The sequence below is a fragment of the Chamaea fasciata genome, unplaced genomic scaffold (assembly GCF_029207755.1).
Source record: "Chamaea fasciata isolate MVZ Bird 193981 ecotype frontalis unplaced genomic scaffold, bChaFas1.0.hap1 SCAF_7, whole genome shotgun sequence".
Lineage (NCBI taxonomy): Eukaryota > Metazoa > Chordata > Aves > Passeriformes > Sylviidae > Chamaea > Chamaea fasciata.
The window spans coordinates 53,261,859-53,275,822 of NW_027094092.1; the positions used below are offsets into that span (position 1 = coordinate 53,261,859).

At 41.6% G+C, this 13,964-nt stretch overlaps 1 protein-coding gene across 3 annotated transcripts; it reads left to right on the plus strand.

Annotated features, from left to right (window-relative positions):
* Positions 1-332: 332 nt before the first annotated feature.
* On the plus strand, positions 333-13,562 carry ZFYVE21 (zinc finger FYVE-type containing 21). Of its 3 annotated transcripts, none has more exons than XM_066188908.1 (8): positions 333-489; positions 5,774-5,824; positions 7,141-7,309; positions 9,049-9,124; positions 9,462-9,553; positions 10,337-10,390; positions 11,868-12,010; positions 12,787-13,562. In XM_066188908.1, exons 1-8 carry the CDS (start codon positions 367-369, stop codon positions 12,820-12,822), a joined length of 744 nt encoding a protein of 247 aa, XP_066045005.1. In that variant the 5' UTR covers positions 333-366; the 3' UTR covers positions 12,823-13,562. The 3 variants fall into 3 exon arrangements, with proteins under 3 accessions (XP_066045005.1, XP_066045006.1, XP_066045007.1); XM_066188910.1 differs by lacking the exon at positions 333-489 and adding an exon at positions 1,915-5,496; XM_066188909.1 differs by lacking the exon at positions 10,337-10,390.
* Positions 13,563-13,964: the final 402 nt, after the last annotated feature.

The window sequence follows — 13,964 nt, forward strand, 5'->3', positions numbered from 1 at the left end:
GCGGCGGGGCCGAGCGGGGTCAGAGCTGCGGGCGGGCGTTGCGGCAGCGGCCCTGGGCTCCCTGAGGGGCCGCCCCTCGTGGCCGCCCCTCGTGGCCGCGCCTGTCCGCACCTCGGTGCGGCGCTTCCTGCAACTCGGGGACGCGGCTGTGGCACCCGCGCCCTTCGCTTCCGGGTTGCGGGGCACGAAGGAGGCGGGAATAGCACTCCAAGGGACACCGGATTGGCTGGCAATTCCCGAGCGGGTGGGCGGGGCCGGCGAGTCGCCGCTCCCCATTGGTTGGGTGCCGTGCCCGTCGCGCAGCGCCGCGCGGCCATTGGGCGGGGGCAGTGCCCGTCCCGCGGCGGCGGCGGCGCGCGGGGGAAGATGTCGGGCGGCGACGCGAAGAAGCTGGTGCGCTCCCCCAGCGGGCTGCGCATGGTGCCCGAGCACCGCGCCGCCCGCAGCCCCTTCGGCCTCGACGAGCCGCCCTGGGTACCCGACAAGGAGGTACCGCCGGGGGCTGGGGCGCCGCGCCTCCCTTTCCCCCCTTCCCCCTTCCCTCTTCCCTTTCCCCTTGCTTTTTTATTTCCCTTGGGTTAAAGGAGGCGAGGATGGGGCTGTCACTCGTTCTTGCGGGCGATTTGGTGATTAGAAGTGTGGCGAACTGTGCAGCACGGCTTTAGATGCTTGTAAAGGTGGTTCTGGGGGCCGTGTAGGTGTAAAACTAATTGCATAAATTATTAAAGCGGTAAGGCTGAGTTAGAACAGCCCGTCTGGCTCCTGGTGTGAATGTTCCTAGTGTTAAACAGCCATTGAACAACTCAGTCTGTTTCGGTCAACTTTGCTTTTACTTACTGACCAAATAACGCGATGGTGATACTTTTAATTTCTCGTAATGAGAGTTACATGTTGCCAGTCGCTGCAGCCAGATGCACGTAAACACATAGAACCCATTGTTTATTTATTATGGCCAGCGTTCGGTGCTGTGGACACACGCCAGTGCATTGAAATGTGACCGGAATGAAGATTTAGGTTTTTAGATGAGCCAATGTGAATTTAAGCCGGGAGTCACCCAACAAAGCCGCTCTTTGGCAGATATGGACGTGCCTGGTCTGTTCTGTGTGGGAACACCGAGTCCTCCCTCGGTTGGCAGTGAAGAATAACATTTTTTTCTCTACCTGGTATCCCTTGAGACAGAAAGTTCTGAGTATAATAATAATAATAATAATAATAATAATAATTCTGGAAGCTCGGTCTGCCAGCACAGTTTCTGCAGTTCAGGCCGATCTTTGCTGCTATAAAGGGTGGGAGGGGTAAGTCACTTTTTGGCTTGCCCGAAACAACTGGTTTTTTGGGTTTTGTTTTGTTTTTTTTTTTTTTGGAAAGTGAGTATTCAGCTCATTCTGAACAGGCGATCGTCTTCATCAGGAGGTCTCCTTTGTGTAATATTCAGTGGAAATGAGTTTTGTCCCTGACCTTCAGAAGTGCAGTCTAACCTGTCACTAGTCCGTGGTTATTGCACACTAGTTTCATTAAGGAAAGCAAAGTACATCTAACGAAATTCTAATATGTACAACCGTCTTAATTCAGCTAAAGATTGTTTGGGGATTGTGCTGTGATTCATTTAAACTAGTTAGATATGTTTAGAGAATTAAGTCTGTATATTTTAGATACATCAGTCTGGTGTGTGTTGTTAGTTTGAATTTTATATTACAGTTCTCTTGTAGGTATTAGTTCTCTTTAAAATTCAGCTTTTCCCCTGTAGTCTGCTGGCCTATAGGCTGAGGCTGTTGGATTGTGGCTGAATGTGCTAAGTGGTGTTTGCTGTTGAGAGAAAGTGTGAAAGAGGTAAATATTTAAATGCATTTGTTGATGCAAGATTAAAAATATAAATTGTTATTTTGTGGCTAGTTACTTTGCTAGATTTCTGGAAGTACTTTAGAGTTATGACATCCCTTTGGTTAACAGCTGCCAAATATGTTACAAACTTTTTCCTTAAATAAAGCAGGTATGTGATACACAGGGAAGCCTGTAAATTCCACGGTTTTGTTAAGAACAATTAAATTTAAAGAGCCAGGGTTACCTGGGCAATGAATTAGTTGAGAATGCTTGCTCTTGTTACCATGTCAGACATAATTAAAACTGAAGTGTCTATGTCCAAGACGAGACCTTGAGTGCTATTAGCAAATGCTGATCTGGCTTTTCAAATCCATCGGCTTTTGCAGTGCAGCCAGTACTGCTCACAAATCTAGTAGCTTTATTTTTCTTTTGCAAGAGGAATCAACTGGCTTTTTTTTTAAAATCAAGGCCACCTAAGAATTATGGCAGTTGGTAGTTTTGTGCAGCTTATACAGCATTAAAATATAATTCAGTTTTTAATTTTTATGTCACAAGATTGTACAGTCTTAAAATACCAGTTACTATGAGGAATTTGAAATGCAAGGCTGAAGGAGGACTGTTGAAAACTTTACTTTTGATAATCTTATTTGTAATACAGGTAATGAGTTGAGGGGGATTTCTGGAAGTCTGTGCTGAGCATCATGACACTCGAGACAGGGCTTAAAATGTTGGTCTCTGCATGTGCCTCGTGTGACTCAGAATTTCTTTGTTAATCACCAGCAGAGCTTAATTGATGATTTTTCTGTTAAGGAAATCTTGGACTAGAAATGGAGTAAAATGATGTCAGTTTGCCTGCAGAGGTGGCCAAACCTGGTGATATCCAGCTGTGTACCAGATGTTCCCGTGGCTGAGGAGCACTGTGTGCTGCAGAGGGGCTGACAGCTGTGCTGGAAGGGTTCCCTGGGCTCCTCCAGGCTGCAGGATGAACTGAGCTTTCCTTAGCTGGCTCCCTTTCGGCTCAGGCTCTGGGAAGGGCAGAGCTGCCCTCGGACTCCTGGCAGAATTCACTGGCAGAATTCAGGCTCCGGCAGTGTCAGAGAGCACCGGGAGCTCTGTCTGCCCCGTGTTTGCCTCCTGCCTTTTCCACCCTCTGGCCTCAGCTGCTTGGGCCAGCTGTGTTCCCGGTGGGATTTCCTGAACTTTCTCCTTTGCAAAGGTTTGCTGTGTTAAGGAGCTCAGCCAGGTGTTCCCATGCATCGCTTCTTGAATCACTCTGTTATTATTGATGCAAAGAAAGCATGTGAACTGTAACTATGGATTCCTGTCCATCAGTGGGATTCTCACCTCTGGCTCTGTGGGATTATGGAAATAAGTTATCACACTTGAGCAAACCCATGAGAAGTTTGCAATGAACCAGCTCTCTGTATTTTTAAATTAATGCCAAGATCCAGCAGCTGTTGGATGTTCTTCCATTTTCCTCTTGCTAGATGAAGAAATCTGATACTGCTGGTGGTGGTTGACTGCACATGAAGTGAATGTACTTGTGACATGAATTCTTATTTAATTTCTTGCTTCACATCCTTTTTGTTTGAAGACTGAGAAGTAACTTGGACATTGTGCTCCCTTCTCTGTTAATGCGATAAAACCCCTCCAAGCAATAAAGCTTAATTCAGCACTTGTCACTCTCTAATTATGTCAGTGTACGGATGAATAGGAAGAATTCACCTTTCAAGATGTTCTCAGTAAATATCTTGTCCCAGGCAAAGCAGAAGTTGACATTATGCAAATGGTTCTGGTTACTTAAAGCAGAAAGACCTCGAAGGGACAGTATCTCGAGCTTGCTTGTGTCAGAACATTTTCCTAGGAAAATCCCGTTTTGCAATGCCAGCTACCATGTGCAACTTGGCTTGTGATTTATTTAGGACTGCTCTTTAGGGCTATCATCATGGGTCTGGAATTCAGAATTATTTTTCTATAGTTTATGTTAAATAAGAGGATGGATAATTTTGTTCCTTCCTAAAAACCACTTTCATATTCAGCATAGCATTCTGTATGAAATCTGTGTAGGACAGTATTTAGAAGAGTTTGGGTTTGGTTTTCTTTTTCCCTCTAGCTTGTGACTTGTGCTTTCTGCATTTTGGCAAAAACCAAATTAAAAAAAAAAAAAAAAACAACGAAAAAAACCACACCAAAAAACAAAACCCCAACCCCTCCAAAAACCCAGTCCAGGCCAACTAAAAAACCCTGCACCACTACCAAAACCCAACCAGAAAACTCCCAAATATTTTCATTAGGAAAATTAATTAAAGCTCAGGTAAATTCAAGGCATACCAAAATTATTGCCAGGTCCAGCTCCCAGGCAAGCTATTAAACTACATGTCAAAAATTAAAACATTAAGGTAGAATAGAACATGATATTAGCTGTAGAGTTCTACTTGTTACAGAGGTGAAACCTGATGTGTGCTGAAATTATTTACGTTATTTATCAGTGAGTGTTGAAATAACCTTTTCTGCAGCCATTGAGAAAAAATGTGTTTGGATGCCTTAGTTCAGTGTTATTTAAAACAATTCAGGAGCACTTCTAGCGCTCTTTTTTGTGTGGGATTTAGAAACAGCTTGTTGTAACAAATTCTGCGAGTAGGTGATTACATTCCACTACAGTGACTGCCATTACCGTCTAACGTGTTAAACGTCTGTTTAGACAGCAGAGCCTTTCATGTAAACTGTTGCCAATTAGTAACAAGCTTACACTTCAAAAGGACATGAAATATTTCTGGAGAATTTTTAATTTAGCTGCCGCAGTATTTTCTTGGCTGCAGTTGTTGAACTTGTGGCAGTGATTGAGTATCTGCTGGAGCAAAAGTCCCTGAATAGAAGCTGTTGTAACCTGAGGGGATTTATAGAAGAAAAAGGTTGAAGTATTGAAATATGCTAATTAAAGGCAAAGGATGATTACTGTGTGCTTAGCAAATAGCACCTGCTCAATTTAGGGCTCGTGTTTATGAGGGCATTCTGCTGTAATCTGAGATAGTCTGGTTTGAGGAGTTTCGGTTTCTAGAGTTATAAAATTTAGTACAGGATCTAACCGTGTTCTCCTGACTAAGCTGTCAGTCATAAATTTGCATTAGTATTTGCAAGTAAATATAGCAAAAATTGCATTAAAAGCCTCAGACACTGGGGTTTGATATGGTGGATAAAAGTATGTAAAGTTTTGTTGAAAATCCAGTGACCTAAGGGCTGGTTATCAGCCCTTTGGTAGGTGATTTTTAATACAGAAAATTTTGATTGTCCAACAGTCACTGGTCGTTCCTGGTTGTTAACACAGTCAAAACTGTCACCTCTTCAACTCTACTTAGTTGCAAGGGAGAAACTCCTTCAATTTTTTTTCTGTCATTTTTTTTTGAAAGGAGTGTGGGTGTAAGTTTGTTAAAGGAAAGAGATATTTCAGGAAGTGACTTTTTGTAGCTGGAATAAACATTAGGTCTTGGTGGCTTGGAAAAAAACCAAGTATCTCTTAGCGTGATTCAAAAATGTGTGAGTATTGAGAGCATTAAACTGTGTAAACAATGTTTTGGCGAGTCAGCATAGAATCATAGTAGAGTGAGGACAACTTACAGAAAAACAGTTGACTCTGGAATATAAGAGTGTCTGGATAGCCAGACATTATCAAGACTGGTAAGTAATTCTGAGATGTAGTTTTGCCTGCTGGCAGGGTCTACTGTTCATTAGGGGGAAGTTTGGCAGCTTTTTTTTTTGTCTTGCAAATGGAGATGACATTATTTTGCTACATCAGTATTAAATGAAAGCTATCCATGATGAAAAGATAAAGGATGGAAATTGGTTGGAGGTGTTTATTTATGGGGGATAATATAAAGCTCATTCTTCATATATGGTGGTAGAATTAAATTTTTTAAAAAATTGTAGACTAATCTTAATTTGTACTGTTTTCTAGTGCCCAAGATGTATGCAGTGTGATACAAAGTTTGACTTCATAACTAGAAAGGTAGGAGAAATCAATGAAATATGAAGCAGTAAGTGTTGCAAAATACTAAAATGGACATCTTTTGAAAAGTAAACCAGGATTCGTCTTGAGTTTGGGAGAAATTCCAATTAAAGCAGCAAGTGTAAACTACATAAGTAAGCTCACTGGATGAAGAGAAAACACTAAGATTAAATTATGTTTAATAATGGTAAGAGGTCACCGTGGAATGCAGACTGGTGTGCGGAATATGACATGGAGAATTCTACAAAGCACCCTCCCAATGAAGGCCAGCAGTGATTTTTAGGAGGGAACATCATTCCTTTGTATAATTACATTGACACTTTGTTAGCACAGGCTTATGAAAGTGAAGAAAGATGTGAAAGTGTGACTTGTAGTGCAGTGACATAGTTCATGCTTTTTAATTTAATTGTTTGGAGGGAGAGGGAAGGAGAAACTTTAAACCAGACATACTCATATGTTATACCAGCTGACAAGCTGCTGTGTTTCCCTTGTGTTAGCTGTGGGAAGCAATTGGAGGTAGCTCTGGGAAATAGTGCTCCAGAGAATTTTGCAAAACATTTGGAAGGAAAGCCTAACACTGACCAGAACTGCAGTGTTATCAGTTCCTTGTGTCAGACTTTGCTTTGAGCCACAGATTAGTTCCTGCTTGCCTGGGAGTTCTTGTTCTGTCATGAAAACTTGCATCAGGAAGATCTGCTGGCACTGTCACACCCCAGCAGCGATCTGGAGCACAGGCCACTGTTGCAGATTTAGGGGCTGTGAAACACACTGCAATACTCATTCTGGTTTTGCAACTTCAGTGGATTTGTGCTGTGCTGCCTGATACTTCTGATAAAAGGAATAGCTGTAGGTTCAAAATATGAAGAATCTTACGTTTTTTTCCTTGGGAGAAACCTGAGAATAAATTTTAAAAGAGAAGAATAGTATTTTCAGTTGAAGAAGAACAGAAACTTCAGTTCAAGTTCTCCTTGATCTTTTCACAGAAATGGGAAGGGACCTGGAAACCACTCTTCTCATGGGTTTGTATTGACAGGGAGGTGAAGGATTTACTGGACACCAGAGAAGCCCTTTCCGGTCTTCTGCCTCAGAAGCATCTTTACAGAGTGCCAGCAAAGGCTTAGAGTGCTGCTGGTCATACTACACTCAGTCCTTTGTGTCCAGCCTTCAGAGATTCCTGGCTGCCACTGTAGCAGTTAATTTCTTCTGCCTGTCCCTCAACTTGCATGTTTCACACCTGAGAAACAGTTGTAGTAACCTTATCAAATCATTCCCTGCCAGTTTCCTTCATAAATAAATGAATGTTCTCTCGTGCCTAGCATCACTGCCGAAGGTGTGGGAAGTGTTTCTGTGACAAGTGCTGCAGTAAAAAAGTGCCTCTGCCTCGCATGTGCTTCGTGGACCCCGTGCGCCAGTGTGCGGAGTGTGCCCTGGTCTCGCAGAAGGAGACGGAGTTCTACGACAAACAGCTCAAAGTGCTCATGAATGGTGAGCACTGCCTGCTCAGATGTGCTGCTTCTGTCTCATTTGTATTTATTCCAATTCTGATGAACAGCAAGAGTGATGCCTCCTGTCCAGCAAGCCGTGGTTTTATCTCCTCTTTGTCACGCCTCTTGTTCTTCAGTTAATAATTTTGTGTTGTTGGTTCGTTTAGAGAGAGGTTCACGCTTCTTAGTCAATGTTTACACCTCTCAGTTTGTACTTCTAGGTCGTTACAAAGAGTGATTTAACTAAAGACAGATTTTTAATACCTGTGAGAACAGATGTGTATGCAGTTGGCATTTTCCTTGAAATAATGCATCTTTTAGTCACATTCCTGTTACATTAAATAAGGATGAAAAATACGTTAGAGAATATTTGAATATTTTCGAACAAGATACAGTGCTTGTTTCAGGCTGCATCTGAGAGCTTTGATCTTGTCTGTGGCCTACAGCCGTGGTTGATGACAGTTCATCATCAGTACTCAATTTTCCATAGGTTTAAACCTTCACACAGTACTGTAATTCATGTTCCAATTACATTAAGAAAGCTGAAACTTCGGTTTTTAAAATATTCTGTGATCCTTTAGTGCCTTTTGATGATTTCTCAGTATGATGCCAGTGTGCATAATGGGTTGGCTAAGCCCCATGTGTGATGGGCATGGATGTTCCTGGGGAGATCCTGGGTTCAGAAGGGAGTGTGTTCATCCTGGAGCACATAAATCATTTTTCACTCTGCTTTGCCATGAGGGCATAGACAAGTTTTTAAATTACATCTTTTAAACTGAAGACTTTTTTTTAAAGCTTGTCCTCTTTGCATTCATGTTCTGAAGTTGTTCCTGACTTGCTGTAGAGCCACAGGTCGTGGTCAGAGAGACTGTGATGGTGGCTGTGACATCCTTGTGCTGTAATGTCCTTCTCCAGCCTTGGTGCTGCTGTCGCTGTCTCATTTCAGCAGCGCAGGGTCTGTGCTGGGGCTCAGTGAGCCTGGGTGAATGGGGAAGTAATGAGGTGAAACTCCAGGCCTGCATGGTTCAGGTTGTGGAGATGGATTGCAGACCATTTGGCAAGGCTGGATGTTATTTCCTTCATTTCCCAGGCCAGCAGTGTTGGGATTAGGTAACAGAGGCAGCATGAGGCATGGAGGAAATAAAGGGGTCGGGTGTGTAAGGCTGCTTGGAGTTCTGAGTCACTTCTCCAGTGTAGCAACAGTGACTTTCCCCATGCCAAAGGAGTTTTGAGGGGGAAGAAACAGAACATGAAGGCTGAAGTTCATTGACCTCACAATAAGATTGAGCCAGCCTTCAGTAATGAAAAAGAGATGTCTTTACAGTTTCTTAAGCATAGAACTGAAGGTCACATCCTGCTATTAAATTGTTCTTTTTTAATACAGAAACAATCATTTGTGTTACAGTGACCACAGAGGGTCTTTAATTGCCTGTCTTTGCCACTTCCAAATCTCTTCTCATTTTTAAAAGATTCCTCTTGGATATCATCTGCATTTCTACATGTGGGAGAAATTGCATAGCATGTGTGAAAGGTCCTGTAAGTCAGAACATGATAATTAAACATCAGCTTTTTATACTTGAGTGTTTTGCTGATGTTAATTAACATTTTAGTTATTATCTTACTCCACTCAATTCAGGGTATTACTAAAAGTTAGCTATTAGTAAAAGTTAGCTATTCTTTCTGATACTTGAATGTTGCTTCTTGAATTCTGTATTAGAGTACTAATACATTTCTTTCCAGGTGCTACATTCTTTGTAACTCTGGGAACATCTGATAAATCTGAGCTCATGGTTTGTCGACTTTCCAACAACCAGAGGTGAGAAAGATTGATAGAAATTGCACTTGTAAACTATAGCATTGTTGTACTTACAGCTCTATTATTACATCATAACCTAAAAAATGTAAGAGTAACATGCCCTGAGGGATATTGGAGAGGGTAATCAGACTGAAAGGACAGATCCAACAATACTGGAATGTTTGTTTGAATTTACTAACAGCATGGATCAGAATGCCTTGGAAGGGTGGAATTTCAATGAAAAGTAGCATTTTCTGCTTGATTTCTATCCCTCCTCACCCCAAAGAGCACACAGACAGTGTCACTAAGAGATTGTAGAAAAAAAAATTGAAAAAACCCTTTTTCTTCTTTTATGTAGATACCTGGTTTTGGATGGAGACAGCCATTATGAAATTGAAATTGTACAGATTTCAACTGTTCAGATACTTACAGAGGGATTTACTCCTGGAGGTAAATTTTTCTATTAATATAAATGAACTATTAAGAAAAAAAAAAGTGAAGCTGCATTTATTGAGCTAGACAGTGCACTCAGTGTGTAACTGTGTTGGTTACAACTGCTCTCAGAATAGAGCACAGTCCCGTGTGGCTACTGGGATCTGGGGGAACAAGATTGAGAAGTTCCCCTACAGCCCTGATGTGGGAGAGCCTCTTGATAAACCTGAGTAAGGGTGGCTGTCATCTGTTTTCTTGGGGATATACACGTTTACTGAATTACGAGCTCATAGAAGGAAACTGTTAAGTCTTTGGTAGCTGCCATTTCACAATCCAGCTGGGACTTTGTCTTGACTGGTACAAACACTGTTAACAGAATGAAATGGGGGAGGGAGAGTAAATAATGAAACTATGCTTTCTTAATTTCATTCAAGATGAAGGGGTGGCCAAATGAAACTGGTAACATCTAAATTGGAGTGCAGCCACTTACTGCCCCATCTCTTACCAGATTTTAGAGTATTTCAGGATGAACCTGAATATGATTTGACTGAAATGAGAACAAACAAGGTCAGGAATTTCAATAATTGTTCTTTATCAACACTTCTGTCACTGCTGGGTTTTTCTAATTGCACAGCCCATCTGTGCATTTTTCAGTCAGTACAGCATGTTAACTCGAATAAACTTACCTTGGTATTCAAATCACCCAGGTGTATTGCTGAGTCACTTAATGCTCCTTTAATTCCTTGTTCACTACTCTGACTGCTTTATCTCTTTTCTGCCTGCCTTTCTTCTTGATGGTAGAAAAAGATATTCACACTTACACCAGCCTTCTGGAGAGCCCGCCTGTTACTGAAGGTATCTGCAGTGCCTTTCAGCATGACTCACCCAAGCATGTCATGACCCCTTCACCTCTTTCTTCTTTGCAGTGCTGATTATTTGCTTGATCCATAATTGCTGTTCAACTTGAGTTATGTTCAAGTCTGACATGTATCTGCTCCTTCCCATATGTCTGTTTAATAAACCAAGAGTGAATGTTTTGTAACACTCTGGAGGAGAACTAAGGCACTCCAGCCTGCTTTAGACCAAAGTGCTGTTGTCCGTGCTGGGAGAAGGGGACATGAGAAATGGTATCTGCAGCAGTACAGAGTGTTACAGATCACGTGCTTCAGCAGCAGGTTGCTGAATTGGACATACTAGAAATGAATATACTCCGTGTGTGCTGTCTGGAAAGACTTTGCACTGAAACTGTTAATTAATGGCTTGTTATTACACAACTTTAAAAGAAAGGCCTCTGTTATGCAAGATGTGTTCTGTCTTAGTAATGCCAGACATGGGCAAACTGGTCAAGGCTGTAGGTGTGTGATTTCCACTGGTTTATCCTTCAGAGTCTTTTAGACCCTTAATCCATTATTCCTACTAGTAGGTGCAGAGAAGCAATTGATGAAGTTGAATTTTCATTTATCCTAGGAGAGTAGAAAATAGCTCTTTTATAAACCCTGCTGTGGGCTTCTGATTGGGTTAGGTGCATTAACAGCACTAGCTAGATTGAGTTTGGCTTAGATTGTGATTTGTTTTGGCTCTTGAGATATTGCAGTAACAGCCTCCAGGAGCCCTCTCATGCAGACACTTTTTAAAAAGAGCTTTGTAAGAAGTGTCCTGTGTATGCTGGTGCTGTTTCTAGTCTTAGTTTATGCTTCACTGCTGCAGGAAGAAATGACAATAACGTGTCATTCTAAAAGTTCTTGTTTAATGTCTGTATTTTTGCTTTGGTTTATCTTCATGTCTGCAGCCTCAGTAAGAGATACAAACAGCTTGCTTATTGCACTGTTGTCAGAGCAGCATTTCTGGTAGCTTATTTCCTTCAGGAAGTAAATGATGTTGCCAGCTGTTCTCTAGCCTTATGAAAGCATCATTCGCAACCTTTGCCAGGTTTGGAGGGACTGCTCTCTGCTGTGCCAGACTCTATCCAGCAGGACCCTGCTTTGCCAACAGTCTAATTGGACCCTAAGCTTACAGACTGCAGGCTACTGTATGAAAGTGTGGTATCAGTGTCTTAACATGGTGATAGTAAATCATGAGGGTGTTCCAGGTGTGTGGCTTTACCTGATGGCTGATGCAGGTTCTGCCTTGGTGCTTGGCAGAGAGAATGAAACAATGTGAGGCTGCAGGTCCCACTGCGCTATGAGCTGTGGTCCCGAGCTCCTCGAATCCAGCAGCTGCTTGTGCTCTGAACTGAGCACTGAGCACGTTGCTCCAAACATGCTCATGAGCTGGAAAACGTTATTTAGTTGGCAAAACCTGCTGCTGTTCCAGATGTTACTTCTCTTTTCAGGAGGCAACACTCGTGCCATAGGGATGATCCTGCAGTACAAGGTACCAGGGTCGGAGGAGGTGACACAGATGAAGTTTACTGCTGGTGAAGACTTCAGCTGTAACAAGAAGCTGTCAGCAGCCTGGCTGGCAGCCATGCATAAGGTGAGCAAAGCAGCCAAAACCTAGACAGGGCTGAAGAAAATCATCACATGGGGTGTTGAGCAGCACCACAGAACATTCAGCCTTAGGAGTATTTCTACTATTTTTTTATTAAGGACTTCAGGGCCTTGTTACTTAGACCTGAAGGATTTACACGCTCTGAAGGGTTTCCCAAGATCTTACGTATGTAACTAGATGAAAAGAACTAAGATTTTGGCTTTAAACTTCCTTGGATTTTGTTACTGGCTGAAGAATGTGCACTATGAAATACTCTCTTGAACCTAAGTTCAGCTAATTATTTTTACTACTTCACAAAGGTTCAAAGAAACTGTTGATTTTTGGAAATGGAAGACTTCAATCTTTTGGTGTGAGGCCCTGCATGGGTAGTGAAACTGAAGATTCATATTTCCTAAGTCAAAGTTATGGGGGAAAAACCTAAAGCCACATTCAAACCAGTCACCTGATCAATTGCTGATCAGAACTGTAATTTATAATGTGTATGGGTAGGTTTGTAGCTCTTTGCTGCTTTAATGCCATTTTAGAACTCCCCAGGTGCCCCTACCCCAGCTTTTACTCTGATCTGCACAGTGTGCTCAAAAGTTCCATCACTATGCAAGTGCATTCAGCACTTCCTGAATGCTAGTACATGCCTCAGATGGAGGAAAATAGAGGAAGAATTTAAAGCCCTGAATTTAAAGGAGATTTTTGGAGAGGTAGGAAGCTGATTATTGAAGTTTCACTTGTGGCCACCTTAACACTGATATTTTTCTTTCTGTTAGGCAACAAAACTTCTCTATGAGTCTCGGGACCAGTGAGAACTGCAGATGGAGCCTCCTGAGGGCACACACAGACACCAGCCTCCACAGACCTGCCTCTCACTTTGTGCTGATTTGACAGCTGGAAATATTTGCTGTTCTTGACACTCTCATTCCAGTGTGGTTCATTATGTAAGAACTGGCAAATGCAATGTGAGTATTTTTTTGAACCATGAGTATTCACGGTAGTGTGCAATATGTATACAGTTAATGCTTTAAACAGCCTCACCTTTTAAGACTTTGTATATTTTGTTAAGCCTTTACTGGCACTTAATATGAAAGTGACCTGCACTACAGCTAATGTACAGCACAACTTTTATAATAACCATTATATATACTGTTTGCTACAGGAAGCAAACAAATGTGTATGTCTCTTCTGCAGAGAATAGCTTTTGGGTATAGATCTCAGGTTTTTTCCCTCTATCCAAATGTTTAAAATCAATGTACAAAAAAAAAATCTGCCTTAGATATGATTTTATAGAAATCACGTAGGTTTTTTTAAACATTTCATTTTAAACATCTAAATATTTCACTAAATACCACCAAATTTGACTTAATGAACTTGACCTTGAAACTTCACTTCTGTAATAAGCTTCCAGAATAATTTTTAGTTTTGTATTTTCTTTTTTGGTAACTAGCTTTTGTTAATCTAACTGCAATGTATCTGAAATTGTATACAATTTAATGTACAAATATGAATAAATTAATTCACTTATTTAAAAAAAAGGTGCTATTTAATTTTATAATATACAACTTCTTTAGTAATGGCCACCATGGGATCTGAACTCTGAAAATTTTCACTCTTTTAAAGAAAACACTGATTTTAGTTCTAAGGTAATTTGTCCCAGTTGGAATACTGGGATACTCTGTGCAAACACATCTTCAGTGAAGCTGAAGGAGGAAAAGGAGGAAAGGTGGGTTGACAGCTTTAACCTGGGCAAGCTGCAATTAGTGTTTTCATGCAGACTCTGACCAAAGCCGTATCTGCTGTTGAGACCTTTATAAAGAGAGTGGAGAATGCAGCCATGCCTTAGCAGTACTTTATTGTGCACATTTACATGTTCTCTGAATTAGTGTATCATAGGCTCTTGAAATCATCACATTCATGTAGCAAATTCTTCAACAATAATACCCTTTCACTT